The sequence below is a fragment of the Pleurodeles waltl genome, chromosome 12, assembly GCF_031143425.1.
Source record: "Pleurodeles waltl isolate 20211129_DDA chromosome 12, aPleWal1.hap1.20221129, whole genome shotgun sequence".
In the NCBI taxonomy this organism is placed as follows: domain Eukaryota; kingdom Metazoa; phylum Chordata; class Amphibia; order Caudata; family Salamandridae; genus Pleurodeles; species Pleurodeles waltl.
The window spans coordinates 103021212-103043455 of NC_090451.1; the positions used below are offsets into that span (position 1 = coordinate 103021212).

The following is a 22244-nucleotide window of genomic DNA, read 5'->3' on the forward strand; positions in this document are numbered from 1 at the left end:
CATAGTAGTGTCATCATCATCATTTAACCTTATTTCGGTTATAGAAAACCATAAAAGTATACATACAAGAACATCAGTATAAAACAAAGCAATAAAAACAATTCATACAATAAAAAACCTTAAGCACAATTTTAAATTTCCAAAAAGCCAGTAGCTTAATAGGGCCTTTCCACAGTCATATTGCCTGATTATTGTACTTGAACAAGAGGTACAGAAGGTCACTTAAGATCATTCGGAAAAGACAAACCCAATAAAAGTTAAAATGCATTGAGGACTTATTACTTCATTTCCTAAAATGGCCTCCGAAATTAAAATAACGGACAACCCAAGTATATTAAAAACATTAAAAAACACTATCCCAGTTAAAATTAAAGTGCATGGTGCAGTAGAGACTTATTACTTCCTTTCCTGAGTTGCCATACAGAGTTTAAGTAATGGGCAACCAAGTAAATAACACAGCTCCTAGTATCTGCCCTTTATTACCTTAGGGCAGTATGCCTATCTTCAAGTCCCAGAAGGCGGCACAAAGGGATGATCCAGCAAGCACACTGTTTGGTATAAGCTCTGTAGGTCTAGATAGGTAAACTGAGAAGTTGGCATTGTGGAAGACTTTGAAGACTCAGGCCCTCATTAGGAGGTTGGCGGGTGGGAAAGGCCGCCCGCCAAACTCCCGCAGGTCAGGAGACCGCCAGTGCGGTCTCCTTCTCGCTGGCCCTATTATGAGTTTCCCGCTGGGCCAGCAGGCAGAAACACAGGTTCGATGGCATCTGTCGCTGTAGATACACATGTTGTGCATAGCCCGCCATCTGGTGTTGGGTCGGAGTGTTACAAGTTGTTTTTCTTCGAAGAAGTCTTTCGAGTCACGGGACCGAGGGACTCCTCCTCTTTGTCTCCATTGCGCATGGGCGTCGACTCCATCTTCGATTGTTTTCTTTCCGCCATCGGGTTCGGACGTGTTCCTTTCGCTCCGGGTTTCGGAACGGAAAGTTAGCTAAATATCGGAAAAATTACGTCGGTATTGTTGCGTTCAGGATCGGCTTAGTTAGAATAGACACCGAATCGAAGAGTGAAGAGCTCCGGTACCCTTCGGGGTAGTTTTCGATCCCCCTTCGGGGCCTGGTCGGCCCGACCGCGTGTAAAACAACGCTGATGGAACGGACCCCGTTCTGTTTCTGTCCTAAATGCCACAACAAATACCCGTATACAGACCAACATTTGGCCTGTAACCTGTGCCTGTCGCCTGAGCACAGTGAAGAGACTTGCGAGGCCTGTCGTGCGTTCCGGTCCCGAAAAACACTCCGTGATCGTCGAGCCAGAAGACTGCAGATGGCGTCCACGCCGACAGCTCACCGAGAGTTCGAGGAACAAGAGGAAGAAGAAACCTTCTCGATCAATGATTCGGACTCCGAGGAATTCGACGACCAAAAAACTGTGAGTAAGACGTCGAAGCCAGCACACAAGAAAAGTGACAAGGCCCAGGGGACGCCACTGCCACCAGGCCATGGCTCGACCCATAAATTCGGTGACCGACCGTCGGCACCGAAAAAGGCCGAAATAGTGCCGAGATCGTCCGACTCCGGTCGAGACACCGGCACGCAGCCTTCTCGGGACAGAGAAAGTGCTGCTGAAAAACATCGACGCCGAGATAGCGGAGCCGAAACTGCTCGACGCAGAGACAGCGACACCGAGGAAGATCGACGCCGAGAGGGTTCGACTCCGAAAAAGAAGAAGGTCACCTCGGAGCCGAAAAAGAGTACAGACAGGGTTTCGGTGCCAAAACAACCCGCAACCGACCCAACTACTGGTTCCTATTCAGAGGAGCAATCACTGTCCTCTCAGATGCGAAAGCATAGATTTGAGGAAGAGTTGCAATCCACTGAAGTGGACCACACTCAGAAACGTATTTTTATACAGGAAGGAACGGGGAAAATAAGCACCCTTCCCCCTATTAGGAGAAAAAGGAGACTGGAGTTTCAATCAGACCAAGCACCACAAACAAAAATGGTGAAAAAGGTAACTCCGCCACCCTCTCCTCCACCTGTAACTAACGTTTCACCGGCACAAACTCCATCACATTCCCCGGCTCACACCACCATGAGCCAAGGTGATCAGGACCAAGACGCTTGTGACTTATACGACGCCCCAGTGTCGGACAACAGTCCAGAGGCGTATCCTACAAAGCCCTCACCACCGGAAGATAGCACAGCATACTCACAAGTGGTGGCTAGAGCAGCAGAGTTCCACAACGTGTCCCTACACTCGGAACCAGTCGAGGATGACTTCTTATTCAACACCCTCTCCTCCACCCATAGCTCCTACCAAAGCCTGCCTATGCTCCCAGGAATGCTTCGGCACGCAAAGGAAATCTTCAAGGAGCCGGTCAAGAGTAGAGCAATAACACCAAGAGTGGAAAAGAAATATAAAGCACCTCCCACAGACCCTGTTTTCATCAGCTCACAGCTGCCACCAGATTCCGTCGTAGTAGGAGCAGCTCGCAAGAGAGCCAACTCCCACACATCTGGGGATGCACCGCCCCCAGATAAAGAGAGCCGCAAGTTCGATGCAGCCGGAAAGAGAGTCGCAGTACAAGCTGCAAACCAGTGGCGCATCGCTAACTCTCAAGCACTACTTGCGCGCTATGACAGAGCCCATTGGGACGAGATGCAACACCTCATTGAGCATCTACCCAAAGAGCTACAAAAAAGGGCGAAACAGGTGGTTGAGGAAGGACAGAACATATCTAATAATCAGATACGCTCCTCTATGGATGCAGCGGACACAGCTGCAAGAACAATTAACACATCTGTGACTATCAGAAGGCACGCATGGCTACGAACGTCTGGTTTTAAACCAGAGATACAGCAGGCAGTGCTCAATATGCCATTCAATGAGAAACAACTGTTCGGACCAGAAGTGGACACGGCGATTGAGAAACTCAAGAAGGACACTGACACTGCTAAAGCCATGGGCGCACTCTACTCCCCGCAGAGCAGAGGCACTTACAGCACCTTCCGCAAAACAACCTTTAGAGGGGGGTTTCGGGGTCAAGCCACACAAGCCAGCACCTCACAGGCCACACCGTCCAGCTACCAGGGACAGTACCAAAGGGGAGGCTTTCGGGGCCAATACAGAGGACAATTCCCTAGGAATAGGGGAAAATTTCAAAGCCCCAAAACCCCTACAACCAAACAGTGACTCACATGTCACTCATCCCCTCCACACAACACCAGTGGGGGGAAGAATAGGTCAGTATTACCAAGCATGGGAGGAAATAACTACAGACACTTGGGTCTTAGCAATTATCCAACATGGTTATTGCATAGAATTTCTACAAATCCCTCCAAACATACCACCAAAAGCACAGAATTTATCAAAACAACATTCAGACCTTCTGGAAATAGAAGTTCAAGCATTATTGCAAAAGAACGCAATAGAACTAGTACCAAAGACACAAATAAACACAGGAGTTTATTCACTGTACTTCCTAATACCAAAAAAGGACAAAACACTGAGACCAATCCTAGACCTCAGAACACTAAACACCTACATCAAATCAGAACACTTTCACATGGTCACGCTACAAGAAGTGTTACCATTGCTAAAGCAACAGGACTACATGACAACCTTAGATCTCAAAGACGCGTATTTCCACATACCAATACATCCGTCGCACAGGAAATACCTAAGGTTCGTATTCAAAGGAATACATTACCAATTCAAAGTATTGCCCTTCGGTTTAACAACTGCACCAAGAGTCTTCACAAAGTGCCTAGCAGTAGTGGCTGCACACATCAGAAGGCAGCAAATACACGTATTCCCGTATCTAGACGACTGGCTAATCAAGACCGACTCACTGACAAGGTGCTCGCACCACACAGATCAGGTCATGCAAACCCTCTACAAACTCGGTTTCACCATCAACTGTGCAAAATCACACATTCTGCCGTGCAAGGTACAACAATACCTAGGAGCCACAATAGATACAACAAAGGGAATAGCCACTCCAAGTCCACAAAGGGTTCAAAATTTCCAAAAGATTATACAACGCATGTATCCAACACAAAAAATACAGGCGAAGATGATATTACAACTACTAGGCATGATGTCCTCATGCATAGCCATTGTCCCACACTTAAGGTTGCACATGCGGCCCTTACAACAGTGCCTAGCATCACAATGGTCTCAAGCACAGGGTCAGCTTCTAGATCTGGTGTTGATAGACCGCCTAACATACCTCTCGCTTCTATGGTGGAACAACATAAATTTAAACAAAGGGCGGCCTTTCCAAGACCCAGTGCCACAATACGTGATAACAACAGATGCTTCCATGACAGGGTGGGGAGCACACCTCAATCACCACAGCATACAAGGACAATGGGACGTACATCAAAGAAAGCTGCATATAAATCACCTCGAACTACTAGCAGTTTTCCAAGCATTAAAAGCATTTCAACCAATCATAACTCACAAATACATTCTTGTCAAAACAGACAACATGACAACAATGTATTATCTAAACAAACAGGGGGGGACACACTCGACACAGCTGTGCCTGCTGGCACAAAAAATATGGCAATGGGCAATTCACAACCACATTCGCCTAATAGCACAGTTTATTCCAGGGATCCAGAATCAACTTGCAGACAATCTCTCTCGAGATCACCAACAGGTCCACGAGTGGGAAATTCACCCCCAAATTCTAAACACTTACTTCAAACGTTGGGGAACACCTCAAATAGACTTATTTGCAACAAAGGAGAACGCAAAATGCCAAAACTTCGCATCCAGATACCCACACAGGCAGTCTCAAGGCAATGCCCTATGGTTGAACTGGTCAGGGATATTTGCGTACGCTTTTCCCCCTCTCCCTCTCCTTCCATATCTAGTAAACAAATTGAGTCAAAACAAACTCAAACTCATACTGATAGCACCAACGTGGGCAAGGCAACCATGGTACACAACACTGCTAGACCTATCAGTAGTACCCCACGTCAAGTTGCCCAACAGGCCAGATCTGTTAACGCAACACAAACAACAGATCAGGCATCCAAATCCAGCATCGCTGAATCTAGCAATCTGGCTCCTGAAATCCTAGAATTCGGACACTTAAACCTCACACAAGAATGTATGGAAGTCATAAAGCAAGCCAGAAGACCATCCACTAGACACTGCTATGCAAGCAAATGGAAAAGATTTGTTTGCTATTGCCATCATAATCAAATTCAACCATTACACGCATCTTCAAAAGATGTAGTGGGTTACTTACTACACTTACAAAAATCGAACCTGGCATTCTCTTCCATTAAGATACACCTAGCAGCAATATCTGCATACCTGCAGATTACCCATTCAACTTCACTATTTAGGATACCTGTCATTAAAGCATTTATGGAAGGCCTCAAAAGAATTATACCACCAAGGACACCACCCGTTCCTTCATGGAACCTCAACATCGTCTTAACAAGGCTCATGGGTCCACCCTTTGAACCTATGCACTCTTGCGAAATACAATTCCTAACATGGAAAGTTGCATTTCTCATCGCCATCACATCTCTAAGAAGAGTAAGTGAAATTCAGGCGTTTACAATACAAGAACCTTTTATCCAACTACACAAAAATAAAGTAGTCCTAAGGACCAATCCTAAATTTTTGCCAAAGGTTATTTCACCGTTCCACCTAAATCAAACGGTAGAGCTACCAGTGTTCTTCCCACAGCCAGATTCCATAGCTGAAAGGGCACTACATACATTAGACGTCAAAAGAGCACTAATGTACTACATCGACAGAACTAAAAACATCAGAAAAACTAAACAACTGTTTATTGCATTTCAAAAACCTCACGCAGGAAACCCAATATCGAAACAGGGTATAGCCAGATGGATAGTTAAGTGCATCCAAATCTGCTACCTTAAAGCAAAAAGACAACTGCCCATTACACCAAGGGCACGCTCAACCAGAAAGAAAGGTGCTACCATGGCCTTCCTAGGGAATATTCCAATGCACGAAATATGTAAGGCAGCCACATGGTCTACGCCTCACACATTTACCAAGCAATACTGTGTAGACGTGCTATCAGCCCAACAAGCCACAGTAGGCCAAGCCGTACTAAGAACCTTATTTCACACTACTTCCACTCCTACAGGCTGAGCCACCGCTTTTGGGGAGATAACTGCTTACTAGTCTATGCACAACATGTGTTTCTACAGCGACAGATGCCATCGAACTGAAAATGTCACTTACCCAGTGTACATCTGTTCGTGGCATCAGTCGCTGAAGATTCACATGTGCCCACCCACCTCCCCGGGAGCCTGTAGCCGCTTGGAAGTTAGCTTCAACTTTGTACATTTGTAAATATATTAAATCTTAGATACGTACATACTTATTCACTCCATTGCATGGGCACTATTACTGACAAACAACTCCTACCTCACCCTCTGCGGGGAAAACAATCGAAGATGGAGTCGACGCCCATGCGCAATGGAGACAAAGAGGAGGAGTCCCTCGGTCCCGTGACTCGAAAGACTTCTTCGAAGAAAAACAACTTGTAACACTCCGACCCAACACCAGATGGCGGGCTATGCACAACATGTGAATCTTCAGCGACTGATGCCACGAAGAGATGTACACTGGGTAAGTGACATTTTCATTTCCGTCCGCTAGCCCAGCGGGAAACGCACAACAACATTGACGCCGGCTCATAATACGGCCGGCTGCAATGCTGTATTACATCGGGTGCACTAGCACCCGTCATGCAAATCACTGTCTGCTTAGCACGACGGTGCTGGCCAGGGGGGCCACGCACTGCCCATGCCAAGTCATGGGCAGTGCAGGGGCCCCCTGGCACCCTGTTTCCGCCAGAATTTACATGGCGGCTTCACTGCCATGTAAACGCCAGTGGAGAGAGGTGTTGTAATCCCCAGGGCAGCGCTGCCCTGGCAGATTGGGACAGTCGGCACCGCCATGCCAACTGGCGGACGAAAAGTGGCAGTGCCGGTGGTCTGAACGTGGCGCTTTTACCACAGTCGTAATGTTGCTGTCAGACCACCGCTTTGGCGGAAGTCCAACCGCAACTGTGACCCAATGAGGCCATCAGTGCTGTTTTTCACCTGAACCCAAATACTAAAGTTACCTGTTAAAATGTTTTTATTTACTACATAGGTAGTAGTGTCATAGTGCCTAAAAATGTCTTCCAGCAAACAAGAGTTTGGGTTAGAAGCCTTTAGATGGTGTTGGTGTTAATATTGTATGGGCATTCAGCGTTATGGTAGTGATAAATTCAAAAAATGTATTTCCGTAGTTGGAAGGGTGCCCCGGTTGTGCTCAGTAAACAAGGTTTACTTTATGGCTGAGACCTGTATATTTGAGTCAAGGATAATGAGTGGTATTAAAATGTAAATACTAATGATATTAGGTAATAATTATTACCCTTAATATGATTTAGGAATTATATTAGACTTAGTTGAACAAGAAAGAAGAATCAATATTATTGGCATTTGATAGAATGATGGATATTATTAAACTCACATTTTATGTAGTTGACTAATGTTTAACTATAACCCTTAATCTTGTTGAAAAGATATAGCCAACAATAATGAATGTAAATAATATCAGATAATGATGAGCAATAAACATTTGTTTTTTATTATGAATGATAGTAAATAATCAATATTCATGATGTTCAATAATATTGAATCATACAGCTAATGATCCCAGATATAATTGAAGTGCATAATAAAGAATAATGTTTTTTTTCCTTTTACCCCCAGGTTACTCGGGCATTCATTGCAGCCAGGGCCTTCATGCAAGGACTTGCAACAGGGCGTGATATTGTCACCAAGGCTTCCAAGGTGAGGAACTCTTTCTAGCACAAGAAGCTTTCAGGTTGGTTGAAGAATGTGAAGGAGGAAGTAGGGGTCTCGGATAAGTTGGAAGAGTCTCGATGCTCTAATCCCCCCCACCCCCAAGGTGGAAGATAACAAAGCTGTACTGGTTGCTTATGGAGACAGTGGATGGAGCGTTTTCTCTTCCGGAGAAAGTATGTGGGAAGGACCTGTCGGTCAGCAGCTTATAGATCTATGGCAAGCTTATAATGCCCTTTTATACGAGACAGTACAACCGGCGTCTTTGAGAAGCAATCACTTTTTCACTATTCATAGGGCCTACTGGACACCTGCAAAACTATCCAGGATGGGGCAAGGAACAGTTTTATCCTGTAAGAAATGTCGTCTTGACAGCTCAGATGGTCTTCATATGTTTATGAGCTGCCCCCAGTTCACCAAGTTTTGGAGTAAGGTGGAGGAGGGAATAAGGGAGGTACTCTGGATCAATTGTCAGGTTGGCCCCTCCCTGGTTGTCTTTGGGGTTTTTCAGGAACAAAGCCAGTTAACACATAAGAGGAGAAAGATTAAGCTACTCTTTTATATGATTTTGTTGGCTAGACGAGAAATTTGAAGAAAAAGGGTGACTGCTTCCCCCCTACATTGCACGATTGGTTGGAGGCGCTAATAGTAACTCTACTTGGGACTTGAAGAGGGGGAGGAAGGAGCAGGAACTTTGGGCTCCCTTGAGAGATTGGTTGGAAAGTTCACATCATCAGTTTCCCCTCCTGGGGCCTTGATTGTCCGATGATTACACTGCCTCTGATCCTAAGCTTGATTTGTGGACCTTAAGCACCACACGATCGGTGACTCAGCTCTGTTTTCCAGACTAGAGCCTCCTGATGGAGAGAGGCAAAGAGTGGTTGGAGGTTGCCTAAGTTCTCTGGGCCCCACCTTGAGTCAGATTGTGGTAAATAAAGACTTAAAAAAAAAAATAAAAAAAAAAAGCTTTCAGGCTGTAGAAAGGGGGTACATTTGATTCAGAGGAATATTTCTCTCTGTGGAGCCCCATGTTTAAATTAGATTGCCACGTGTGGTGTGGGTGGATCCACCGCATCTCTGTGGTGCTGATATATGAGTGCACCATCCATAGCTGAGATGTCCCACTGATCCACCAATGTGTTGGAGGCTGTTCCATCCATCCACCAGCTCTGATGAGAGGCTTGTTGACAAGTCCGCCTTTACTACTAACTCGCCATTTTCCAATGATACACTGACTCTGAGATGTTTTTTATTTTTATATCTGCCTCATTTTCTTTATACACCACCTCTGCTGTTTATATAATGCAGCTTTAAAAGTCAACTTTCTCAGCATTCATAACATTTTACCAAGCCAGGTTTTTTTTGATGGAAGGGCTTAGTTTCTATTTTATTGTTATGTTTTTATTATTGGTTTTTCAATTTTAACACTACTGGGAATACAACAACTGGAACTATTTTATAGATTCACATGTTTCTGCTGTGACTGTAGATTTACTTAATTTGCTATTGCCACTCTCGAATTTACCTCCTCTGCAAGGGATGTTCTTTTAATCCACTTCTACCGCATGGGCCTGTTGGGTGGATCACGGATTTATTTTCTGGGACTGTTCCTTTGATCTGCACATATGCTGAGAGATTTTCCATGAACCCACCACTTTTGATCTGGATTGTGCCAAAAATCCACAATTCTGGAATAGGGTTGAGGTTTCTTTAATTTACTTAATATGATTGTGTTTTTTTTATCCAGTGGGTTTCTTTTAAGTTCCACCTCAGCATTCAGCATACATGTTACCTTTTCTCTGCACCAATTCCTCCTCCCCAATGTGTGGTACCAACCTTGAACCAGTTGAACTAAAGTGGTGTCTCTGATTGTTCAGAATTTCTTCCTCTAAACCAGTGGTTCCCAACCTGTGGTCCGGGGACCCCTAGGGGTCCGTGAAGCCTTCTCAGGGGGTCTGCGACAACTAAGAAAATAAAAAAATATTAACAAATATTGACAAATTAGGTCACCAGCTTCCAGTAATGATTCAGGCAGGGGTCCCCGGATTCCAATGATGATTCAGTGGGGGTCCCTGGGTTCTATTAATGTTAAAGTGGGGGTCCACAGAAATCAAAATGTTGGGAACCACTACTCTAAGCAGTGAAAGAGGAGTACATACTACCATCTATGTGTTAGTTATTTTCGTTCTTTGGACAGACAGTGTGTGTCATTACATTCTATAATGGAATCAACGAGGATTGAGGTGTGGCAAGTGTGTTGCTGTATCACTTGATATCTCTGTTCAGGGCCGGCTTTAGCGCTGGTGTCACCCTGTGCGACAGTCTTTTTCGGCACCCTCCACCCCAAGACCACCTCCTTTGATTCCCTAACTACCACCCGGAAAATGTGCCCCTCATCTCTCCGTAGCCCCCGCCTCTCACATACATTCGTTTTTTTTTTTTTTTTAAGCGCTTGTAAAGGCTGGCTTTACTAATCCACTCAGCTATCACATAAAATATAGTTTTTCAGCAGGTGTAATAACCCTCTGTGTTGTTTTATGGTGAGTTAGAGCTGCTGCTGGCCAAAACTCCCATCTCTCTTCCTAGCAAGAGCTTTAATCACAAGAGGTATCTTGACATTTTAATTGCTTCCTGAAGGCTGAACGCACAAGGAACTTTCAGCAGGTGCTTTTAAATCCCACGTTTTTAAGTTATTGCTAAACACAACCTCTCCCTGAGGTCAGCACCCCTCAATCCAGGTCAGCACCCGGTGCGGCTGCACCGCTCGCACCCCCCTAAAGCTGTCTCTGTTCTCTCAGGCACTAACGCGTGTTCTATGTTAGCAGCTGTCAGAGGGGCTCACAGAGCAGCAGCGCAGCTCTCCTTTTCTTCCAGCTTCCTGTGGTTTTTAACTTGATGCCAGGGTTTTATTATGATACTTAATCTGCATCTTCGTGTATACTCCGACTGCATATCTTTGCTCTCTCCCTCTGCAGATCAGCCCAACGGGTGAGTGCCTTCGTGCTGTCATGAGGATGACCTACTGCCCTCTGTGTCGTGGTATGCCTAGTCTCAAGCCCTGCAATGGTTTCTGTCTTAACGTCATGAAGGGCTGCCTGGCTAACCTGGCCGACCTAGACGTAGAATGGAACAACTTCATAGGTGAGTGTTCTGCAGCTCTGGTTATGTCATGTTAGGTGGTTCTTGTGTAGTCAGCTTGCCATTTACACTGACTGTTGCCAGGGTTGATTGCTGCAGATTGACTTTTGCTTTTTGTGTGTTTGCCTGTAGGGGGAGTCCCATACAGGATTGGGGTTGCGGTCATCCCGACACCAGTGTATGTAATGGCATACGTGTGTGTGTGTGTGTGTGTGTGTGTGTGTGTGTGGGAATGTTGCTCTGATGTTTAGGGTTCCCGTGCAGAGGAACCTAGTGTTCATGCTGGTAGCTCTTGGTGCTGTTGTGTGTCTCAGTTTAAAGAGCAATGTCTACTGTGGGATTTCCAACGACAGCCATCTAGAGTGGTCTGGTTTTGCAACACCATAGAGTATGTCTCCTTGCTTGGTTAGCGGTTTCACTTAGCATAGTGATATCCTCAGTTTTTAGGTTTTTCTACATGAGCATGGTAGAAATACTGGCTCTTGCAACCGGATTACCGCAACATCCATGTGGGAGAAGTCAATTTGATATGCGCTAAAGAGTTTTGAGTTTACAGGGGAGGAGTCTTGTGTTTGTGCCTATCTTTGGTGCTGATGAGGAGCACTTGTTGGTTATAAGGTTTCCCACAGATTGGGCCCCATGGAGGGGGTGGGTCTTTGATAAAAGTGTTGTGGAAGGTTGGGCTTCCCAAGTAATTTTACCACTCCACCCAGTTCTAATTTGATTATATAGGCATATTTTACATTCAGGATTTCATGTTATGTTATGTTATTGAGACTTATATAGCGCCAGCTACCCGGAGGCCTCGTAGCGCTGCGTTTGAAAGATTAATTTAGAGGAGCAGAGTTTTCAGAAAGGCGAGTCAATTAATTAAAGTTATGTGAGTTTTTATACAGTTGAACCATATTGTAGAGTTGAGTTATGGAACCTGTATAATACAACGGGGAATAAGACAACGGGATGAACATTCTCAGCATTCATTATGACATTTTACCAAGCAGGGCTTTTTGACGGAAGGGCTTGGTTCCTGTTTTATTAGTTGTTTTCATTTTTGGTATTTTAATTTTACACTACTGTCTCACCTGTAAAGCGAGGATTGGGGAGACTGGCAGCAATTGGCAGCTTGGCCCTGATGAAAATATATTTTAAAAATGTATTTCAAGAAAAGAACCGCAGAGGTTGGGAGCAGTGGAGGAACACATTTGAGAGATATGTGGGGGGAGAGGCACAGGAGGGAGACAGCAATGCACTGAGAGAATCACACAAGGGACGCAAACCAAGGAGCATGAGGTGATACACAGGAAGTACTCAGATAGTACACAGGAAAGAGAGCATGCAGCCATGAGAGCGAGAGCACACACAGACGATGATGAGGAAGGTGTTTGAGGGAGTTGGGAGAAACACAAGAGGAAGAGAGCTGGAAAATTCATGCTCTCTGATGGAGTACACAACAAAAACTAGCAAGTAGTTCTTGAAAAGTGAGCAGCAGAATGACACAAGTCAGTCAGACAAGAGGTTGGTAAAGAGCCTGTGCCTCTGGGGAGGGATAAAACCAAGATTGACAAAGAAAGCCACCAAATAGCAAGCAAATGAGAGTGACAATAAAGTCAAACGTTGGTAAAAATATAAATAAATAAATGGTCTGAAAGCCCACTGTAAGTGCTTGGTAAGGCCACCATAGGTCTTTCACACCCATATAGCTTGTGTTGTCTGGCAGGCTCAACCAAAAACATATCAAGAAGTCAAAGACTGGCCTACAATACAGAAACGCATTACATTGTTAATCACTGAGTTGAACCATAGTACAGTAAAATAGATAGTTCATTAAAAAAATCTGAGGAGTAAATAACATTATAAATAAAACTGTCATCCAGTGTCAATTTTGTTCAGCCGATGTCTGCACACTGAATCACATTGTTGAACATAATCATGTATTGGCCACGTCACATAAAATGTATAGCAAGAGTGCAAGTTCTAATATTGATTCTATTCAACATAGGTTTCAAATTTTTTTCCTATCATGTTTAGGGGATTGATGTATATCAAAAAAGTGAATCAGATTTTCTTTAATTTTGTTGCATACTCTGAAATAGGAAGAGACTAAAAGGGCGTCCTGATCGCACTGCCTAATCAATATGTTTTCCTATCGAGATGAAGAGAGCGTTGGAGTAGGGAGTGCTGAGGGTGGAAGCTGCCATGTGTGCACACACCACATTTCTCTATGCTGGTGGTAGAACAGATACAGTGACAAGACTGGAGGCTAAAGGTTCCTCCCTAGGGCAGTAGTGGTAGGTAAAGGCTGTAATACTGCTTGCATATGCCTCCTCCTCCACAATGCCACCGAAGGGATACTACCTTTACGTTGGGTAATAGCTAGATGTAACATGGATACCTAGCAGGCTGCTGTGGGGGTAGGGTAGAGACTACATTGGGTTCATGGTGTATGGGTATAGGTTATTGGGCTAGTTTCACCCTTTGGTGGCTAATAACCTAAACACTGTAGGAGAGGCTTTATGCCCATCAATTCTTGAGTTGTAAAATTCAATATGCATATGTGTTTTCCATCAGATGCTCTGATTCAGGTGGCGGAGAGACTGGAAGGCCCTTTCAACTTTGAGCTGGCTGCAGACTCTATTGGAGTGAAAATCTCAGAAGGGATAATGTATATGCAGGAAAACACAGTGCAGACGTCAACCAAGGTGAGATAGTCATGTAAATACTGTATAACAGCATTTTGATAATAGTTGTATTTGCACAGTAGTGTGTCATATATTACTCTGTGAGATGATTGTCAGTGAAATATGTGTAGAGATATATTCTGATGGATACAAACTACCTGTGGATTCCACACCTTATGAATTCGTCCTTGCGCCAACTTCCGACGGAAAGTCTTCTTCCCAGCTCTCCACATCGACGAGGACGTCACAATTGCACGGCTCCACGCGACTCCGTCTGACGTCACCGTGCCAATAAGAGGTCCTCGCCGGCGTGCTGACGTCAGTTTCACCCATTTTTTACGTGCCTTTGAGGCGAACAAGTGAGAACCGACTTCCACAACAACTTCAATAAATACATATATACATAAAACCTTCATGATGCAACATAATCAAAAACCATCATTTATATGTACAGGAAAAGATGGGGCCGTTTATGCCGTTATGCCCGGTTGAGGGCGCCGGGTCGACGCCGATGATGTCTCCACGAGGTATGGCGTCACCATCGAGATCCGTGGCGCCGTTGCCATCACCGCGTCAGCCGACGCGGATGCTATCCCCTGGCCACCCGGCTCCATTACCTGCGTGCCGGCCGACTCCGAAGAAGGTGCCGTTGGAGTCCGTATCGGCGCCGGGTCTGAGGGATTCTCGGATCCATCCATCCTCTTCTGTGCCCGGTCGGGATTCAGAAGCGGTGTCTTCGGCGTCGGTGGATTCGATGTTGACGCCGAGGCTAGAATCCCGCTTGAGATCTCAAAGGAAGTCCTTGCGTCTCCTTGAAGAAGAAGAATACCGGCAGTTGGAAGAGGGTGAGCTTGTAGAGCCTTCAGATGAATACCAAGGATTGGGGTCAGCTAGTGGGCTGGATACTTCCCCGGAATGGGACATTTCATCTCCAGGGGAGTTTACGGAGGAGGCAGCGACATTTCATTCGGTCATTAGAAAGGCAGCGGACTATTGAGACCTGCTTTTATCTGCAGCAGAGGTGAAGACAAATCTGCTAACTGAGGTGCTGCATCCCTCTACGTCCTCGGCTGATCCTTCTCTGCCCTTCAACGAGGCATTGTTGGAGCCTATTATGGACTTGTGGAGGAAACCAGTTTTGTCTCCGGCTGTGAATAGAGCTGTAGCAAGGAGGCATAGGGGAGCAACCGGGGTTCCTGCGTTCCTTTCACGTCATCCAACCCCGGAGAGTTTAGTGGTTCAAGCATCTTGCTCCACAAAGTCTGCTCCTGGTTCATTCTCTGTAGTCCCGTCTGATAGAGAGTCCAAACGAATGGAACAGTCTTCGAAAAAGGTATTTTCGTCTTGCAGCATGGCGCTCAAGGCTGCAAACGCTACCTGTGTGCTGGGCAGGTATGTCCACGCCCTTATGGACTCAGCCAAGGCTATGGTCAGGGATCTGCCACAGGAAGCTCAGAGGCCTTTTGGAACACTCTTTTCGGACGCAAAGGCTGCCGCGCAGCAGATTATACAATCTGGCCTTGATACAACGGACTCAGTTGCCAGGGCAATGGGGACATCTGTTGCTACAAGGTGGCTGCTTGGCTGAGGTCCTCCGGATTCTCCTCAGATGTACAGACCACCTTACTAGACTTGCCCTTCGATGGTGAAAGGCTGTTTGGCGAGAAAGCAGGCTCTGCCCTTGAACGTTTTAAGGAGAGCCGGGCTACAGCAAAGTCCTTAGGCTTACAGGCTACCCCTGCTACCCCTTATAGGCCTTTTCGCAGGTTCAGAGGGTTTGGTCGTGGGGCAGTTTTTCGGAGGCCCCAGTACTCGGCCCAACCTGCCAATCCATCCTATCGATCCCTTTGAGGGTGAGGGAGGGCTACAGCTAGAGGGGCAGCCCAGCAGCACCCTTCATCTTCATCCGCCTCCTCTGGTGGACAACAGCATGGGAAGCAACCCTAGTTTTCCCCACTTTATCGAACATGCCTCTCCTGTAGGGGGAAGGCTTTGTCTTTTTCTCCGCGATTGGGAGTTGATAACAACAGACTCCTGGGTGTTGAATATTGTGGAAAAAGGATATGCTCTCCCTTTTAAGGAGTTCCCTCCTCCCCACCCCCCGTCCCTCGTTTTGTTCAGAAGACCATCTCCTGTTGTTACAACAGGAGGTTCTGCCCATGTTATCAAAGGGTGCAGTAGAGTTGGTCCCAGAGCAGAAAGGGGTCAGGATTGTTATTCAAGATATTTCCTGATCCCCAAGAAGGACAGTCACCTGAGACCAATCCTAGACCTGAGGATTTTGAATTGGTTCCTCAAGCAGGAGAAATTCAAAAAGCTAGCGCAGGTACTTATGGCGTTGAACAAAGAGGATTGGATGGTGTCTGTCGACTTGCAGGATGCGTACTTTCATATCCCTATACTCAAGTCGCACAGGAAGTATCTCCGGTTTGTGGTGGGGTCGCAACACTACCAGTTTGCGGTCCTTCCGTTTGGGCTTACTTCAGCACCTCGAGTCCTCACAAAGGTGATGGCAGTGGTTGCTGCACATCTCAGGCGGAAGGGAATAGCCGTATTCCCCTACCTGGACGATTGGTTGATCAAAGCCAAGTCTCCAGAGCTGGTGCTGCATCACCTGCAGGTGACAACCCAGTTGTTGTTCGATCTGGGGGTTTCGGTAAACGTGCCCAAGTCTCACCTGGAGCCCTCTAAACACCTCCTGTTCATAGAGGCAGTACTGGACACAACATTGTATCAGGCCTATCCCCCGCCTCAGTGGATTCGTGTCATTCAGGCGCTGATTCCAATGTTTCGAAATGGAGCGGTTATTCCAGTCCTCAAGGTCTTACACCTGCTTGGTCTGTTTGCTTCTTGCATTCTGTTGGTCACTCATGCGCGCTGGCATATGAGGGCTCTTCAGTGGTGCCTCCGCAGGCAGTGGTTTCAGCACAAAGGAGATCTCGGGGATTCGATAAGGATCTCCAGGGACACTGCAGCGGATCTCCAATGGTGGGCAGTGGACGGCAACCTTTCCCAAGGAAGGCCGTTCTCACTACCACCTCCAGTGGCCACAGTTGTAACGGATGCCTCCACTCTAGGGTGGGGTGCTCATCTGGGGAATCTGGAGATCAAGGGTCATTGGTCTCCGGTTGAATAGATGTTTTATATAAATCTGTTGGAACTGCGGGTGATACGCCTGGATCTCCAGGCCTTCCACCCTTCCCTTCGCTGTCCGTCGGTTCAAGTCCTCACGGACAACACTACTGCGATGTGGTACGTAAACAAGCAGGGAGGAATAGGGTCGTACCTTCTCTGCGGAGAAGCTCTGCGGCTCTGGTCCTGGGCTCAGGACCATCAGATTTGTTTGATAGCAAATAATTTGGCCGGGGTTCTGAACATACGTGCGGTACATCTTCGGGATGTAGGGATCTCCGTAGGTAGATCTATTCACCACTCTGGAGAACACAAACTGCCCGTCGTTCTGCAGTCTCCAGTATCCGATGCAAGGAGCATTGGGGGGGGGTGCATTTCAAATACCCTGGGACGGACAGTTGCTTTACGTGTTCCCCCCATACCCTTGATTCCTCGATCCTGAGGAAGATTCACCAAGACTGGGCCCAAGTCATCTTGGTGGCACCGGATTGGCCGAGAAGGGTGTGGTACACAGACCTTCTGCAACTCTGAAAGTACCATCCGCTCCGTCTCCCACTCAGGGCAGACCTCCTGTCGCAGGGGCAGGGTCTACACCCCCACCTCCAGAGCCTGCACCTTCATGCCTGGAGATTGAACGGGGCAATCTGAGTTCCTTTTCTCTCCCACCGGATGTAGTGGATGTTATTCTATCGTCCAGGCGACACTCCACTAACTCCATTTATGCCGGTAGGTGGGCTAAATTTGTGATTTGGTGTGGAGAGAAACAGAAAGATCCCTTGAATGCCCACCTTTCAGATGTTTTGTTATTTGCTCTTGATTTAGCAAAGAAAGGCTGTGCAGTGGCTACAGTTAAAGGTTATTTGGCTGCTCTATCTGCTTTTCTTTGCCTCCCGGACCAGCCCTCTTTATTTAAATCTCCGATTGTAAATAGATTTATTAAGGGCTTGCTTAATAAGTTTCCTCGCACACCCTTTCATATGCCTCAGTGGGATTTAAATCTTGTTTTAACATTTCTGATGGGTTCACCGTTCACCGTTTGAGCCCATGCATTCATGTCCTTTAAGGTATTTGGTCCTTAAGACTGTTTTCCTATAACCTCTGCTAGGAGAGTTGGAGAGCTTCAAGCCCTTTCCATAAAGCCCCCCCTTTACCTTGTTTTTCCCTGATAAAGTGGTACTGAAAACCAGGGCGGCTTTCCTGCCAAAAGTTGTCACTCCTTTTCATATAGGGCAAACTATTACCCTTCCCTCTTTCTACCCTCCTCCCCACCCCTCTAAAGAGGAAGAGAGACTCCATCAATTGGACCCTAGAAGGGCTTTCAGTTTTTATATTGAGAGGACGAAAGACTTTCGACTGGAGGATCAGCTGTTTGTGGGGTATGTAGGTCAGCTGAAGGGCAGAGCAGTCCATAAAAGAACAATCTCCAGGTGGGTCATTCTTTGTATAAAAGTTTGCTACTCACTGGCAAAGAAAGTTCCTCCTGAGGATATCAGCCACTTCGGCCCTGGCAAGGGGGGTCCCGGTGGTGGACGTTTGCAAGGCGGCAACTTGGGCGTCCCTCCATACCTTTGTAAAGCATTACTGCTTGGATTCGGAGGTTTGGACGGGCCGCCCATTTTGCACGATCTGTCTTACAGGATTTCTTGGTGTAATCAGACAGGCACCCACCTCCGAGTGCGGTACTGCTTTGGGACTCTATTCATAAGGTGAGGAATCCACAGGTAGTTTGTATCCATCAGAAGAACAAGTTACTTACCTTCGGTAATGCTTTTTCTGGTGGATACAATAGCTACCTGTGGATTCCTCACAATCCCACCCGTCTCCCCGTTGCCTGTCTGATTGCACTAGGATAAGTGGTTGTAAAGATATGTATATATTGATATTTTATCCTGTACATATAAATGATGGTTTTTGATTATGTTGCATCATGAAGGTTTTATGTATATATGTATTTATTGAAGTTGTTGTGGAAGTCGGTTCTCACCTGTTCGCCTCAAAGGCACGTAAAAAATGGGTGAAACTGACGTCAGCACGCCGGCGAGGACCTCTTATTGGCACGGTGACGTCAGACGGAGTCGCGTGGAGCTGTGCAATTGTGATGTCCTCGTAGACGTGGAGAGCTGGGAAGAAGACTTTCCGTCGGGAGCTGGCGCAAGGACGAATTCATAAGGTAAGGAATCCACAGGTAGCTATTGTATCTGCCAGAAAAAGCGTTACCGAAGGTAAGTAACTTGTTCTTTTGGTCCAGCTGTGTCACTTTGGTCATTTGTCTTGGGTTTTGAATCAGTGCAGAGGGGAAGAAGATTCTCCCCAGCATGTCAAGGAGTGCAGGCAAAAACATCCCTGCCAAGTACCACACATCAGGCATTAGTTTAATGCATTTCAGTGTGTTGGTCCGTATCAGCGCACTAAGGCCCATATTTATACTTTTTTAGCGCCGCATTTGCACCGCTTTTTGACGCAAAAGCAGCGCAAACTTACAAAATACAATTGTATTTTGTAAGTTTGCGCTGCTTTTGCGTATAAAAATGACGCAAATACGGCGCAAAACAAAGTATAAATATGGGCCTAAAATGGAAAATCAAGCATTATAGCTCCTCCCCTGCTGTCAAGCGGAGTGCTACTATAATGCATATGATCAACTGAGCTGCAGTGCTGCTCCTGGCATGCAGAGGCTAAGAGGATTGGCTAGATCTGCTTGCAGCTCTCTGTGAGTACTGCTACAATGTATCCAGCTTGTGAGACACCCCCCGCCGGGCCGAGACACAAGCATAACTGAAAGTGACTACAGTCAGTGCCGAATGGCTTGACTAGTAAGAAGTAGACTGTGAGTGAGTGAATTACACAGTTTAATAGGCTAGGTGAGTCACAGGACCGTCCTGGAGTGCTGCTGCCCGTGGTGCGAGCAGCTACTTTTCAATTCATTACATTTTAGCTGTGCTTCTTTTAAGTCAAAATATAAAGCTCCCCCTGACCTCGCCGCTCACACCGCGACAGATGTGGCGGGGTTGAAGTGGTAGGATCTATTCCCCACCCCAACGACGGCCGCATGGCTGACCCTCGCCATCGTCAGTGCAGGGCAAGCCAGACTGAGAGCTGCTGAATATGGATCCAGTGATCTGGATGGGATCCCTGGACCACAGGTCCAGAGCTTGGCTGACTGAAGTCACTGAGGCAGGCCAGTCGTTGTGAGAGTGGGTGCAGCAAATAGAAGATGCTCGCATTAGGCACTGCGGTAGCTGTATCACGTGAGCGGGATCCGACCCCAGCCGACTGGGCCACAGCGCCGGCGACTAGGCTGAGCTGCCTAACATTTCATCCATCATGATGAATAAACAATAAGTGCCTGTGAGTGAGAGCCAGTAATATAATTAAAAAAGATGTAATTAATAAAGTAAACACTTTTGTGACTGCCAGGTATAAACTGCTTGTTAGACTGAGCTATGTGCTCAACGGACTCACATGCCATGTTATTAGCGGGGGCACGCCGACCCAGGAGCAGTGGTCGGATTTTTATACTGAACAGAATGTTTTTTTTTACGTTGAGTGAGCAAGAGCTTCCCAACCTGTTGTTATTTATCTGTGGGCTTTTAACCCCACCCATTTCACACCCATCACTTTCACTCTCTTGTGGGCATGCCTTTCAAACATCCTGTGATGTCATTGGTAAATGTTTTATATGGTTGTTCCACCTTGGGAAGGTTTTGTTACCGCCTTGCAGACTGACCCTGTTACATGGATAATTGCTCGATTGTCGATATTCTTCAGCATGGGCAAACTAATTGTTTCTTTTGTCTCTCCCTGTTGTACTCCATGGCAGCCGTGGCCCTCACAGCCCCAACAGCGCAAACTCCATCTGCGGTATTGGAGCGCTGGTCACATTGTTCACACTGTTACATAATCAGAGTCATTTCTTTTGGCTCTCCCCTTTGTTCTCCATAGCTGTCCTGAAAACACAGAAATCCGCAACGAGTTGTTCTGGCACAGTGGGAGAACTGATACTACAATATTCACTGCACTCTGGAAAACTCAACCCATAATGCTTTGCAAGTGTTCTTTTTCACAACATTTGTGCCCATAACTCAGCCTGTGGTGGTCCTAGGACAATAGGACCACCACCAAAACTTTCTGCACGATGCAGTGTTTCTGTTTAGGTCATCTCTGGGTCCCCACACTAGGTTAATGGGAACACCCAAATAATAATTCCTCCCACCATTCAGTCCCTTTTTAAGGTCTCTTATGGCTGGAACTTTTGTTTTAGAGCTGGCTCTAAGAGGCTTGCTGTTGCAGCAAGCATATTAGCTCTGAAAACATATAGTACACTACGCCCTCTAGGGGCCAAATATATGGTTGGTTGCACTGCATTACTTTCTGCCATTCTGTTTTCATGTCCTCTAGGGGCTAACTATACGGTTACATGACTATGGGGGTCATTCTGACCCCGACCGGCGGCAGTAGCCGCCGGCCTGGCGGGGCCCGCCAGAATACCGCTGCGCGGTCAAAAGACCGCCGTGGGTATTCTGGGTTTCCCGCTGGGCTGGCGGGCGACCGCCAGAAGGCCGGCCGCCAGCCCAGCGGGAAACACCCTTCCATGAGGATGCCGGCTCCGAATGGAGCCGGCGGAGTGGAAGGGGTGCGACGGGTGCAGTTGCACCCGTCGCGATTTTCAGTGTCTGCATGGCAGACACTGAAAATCTTTGTGGGGCCCTGTTACGGGGGCCCCTGCAGTGCCCATGCCATTGGCATGGGCACTGCAGGGGCCCCCAAGGGCCCCACGACACCCCATATGGGGCTCGGAATCCCCATGGCGGCGCAGCAAGGGAACACCGCCGGTTTTCCGTTTCTGACCGCGGCTGTACCGCCGCGGTCAGAATGCCCATGGGAGCACCGCCAGCCTGTTGGCGGTGCTCCCGCGGTCGTTGGCCCTGGCGGATTTTACCGCCAGGGTCAGAATTACCCCCTATGTTTCTTACAAATTATATTTTTATTGTGGTGTCCTCTAGGGGCTGTTCTGAGCATTACAGTCAACATTGTCCAATATTCCCTGCACCACCTTCAAAATGTTCACCACAACTTGCTCTTTCTGTCTAGATCATCCCTGGGTCCCACACTAGGTTATTGGGGATCCCAAAATAATAACCCCTCTCACATTTCACTGTCTTTTTCACGTTTCTCATGGCTTGAAATTTAGTTTTACAGCTGAGAGTAATTTCTCTTTTAACGGTCTTGCTTGTAATAGCATTGCAGTATGCCTGCTAGCCTGAAAATGTATAATGCACTATTTTCTCTAGGGACTAAATATATGGTTACACTGAATTACTTTTGGTCATTTTCTTTTCACGAGGTTATGTAGTCTATGGGCTAACTATATGGGTACATGACCATGTTTCTTACAAATTCTATTTTCATTGTGGTGTCCTTTAGATGCTGTTCTGAG

At 46.7% G+C, this 22244-nt stretch overlaps 1 protein-coding gene across 1 annotated transcript in view; it reads left to right on the top strand.

The window, feature by feature from the left end:
- GPC2 (glypican 2) overlaps positions 1 to 22244 on the top strand; it is a 91718-nt gene that overhangs the window by 48625 nt on the left and 20849 nt on the right. Inside the window, exons 4-6 of the mRNA XM_069216280.1 lie at positions 7767 to 7847; positions 10835 to 11000; positions 13566 to 13696. Coding sequence (XP_069072381.1) covers positions 7767 to 7847; positions 10835 to 11000; positions 13566 to 13696 — 378 coding nt within the window. The remainder of the gene's footprint in view (positions 1 to 7766; positions 7848 to 10834; positions 11001 to 13565; positions 13697 to 22244) is intronic.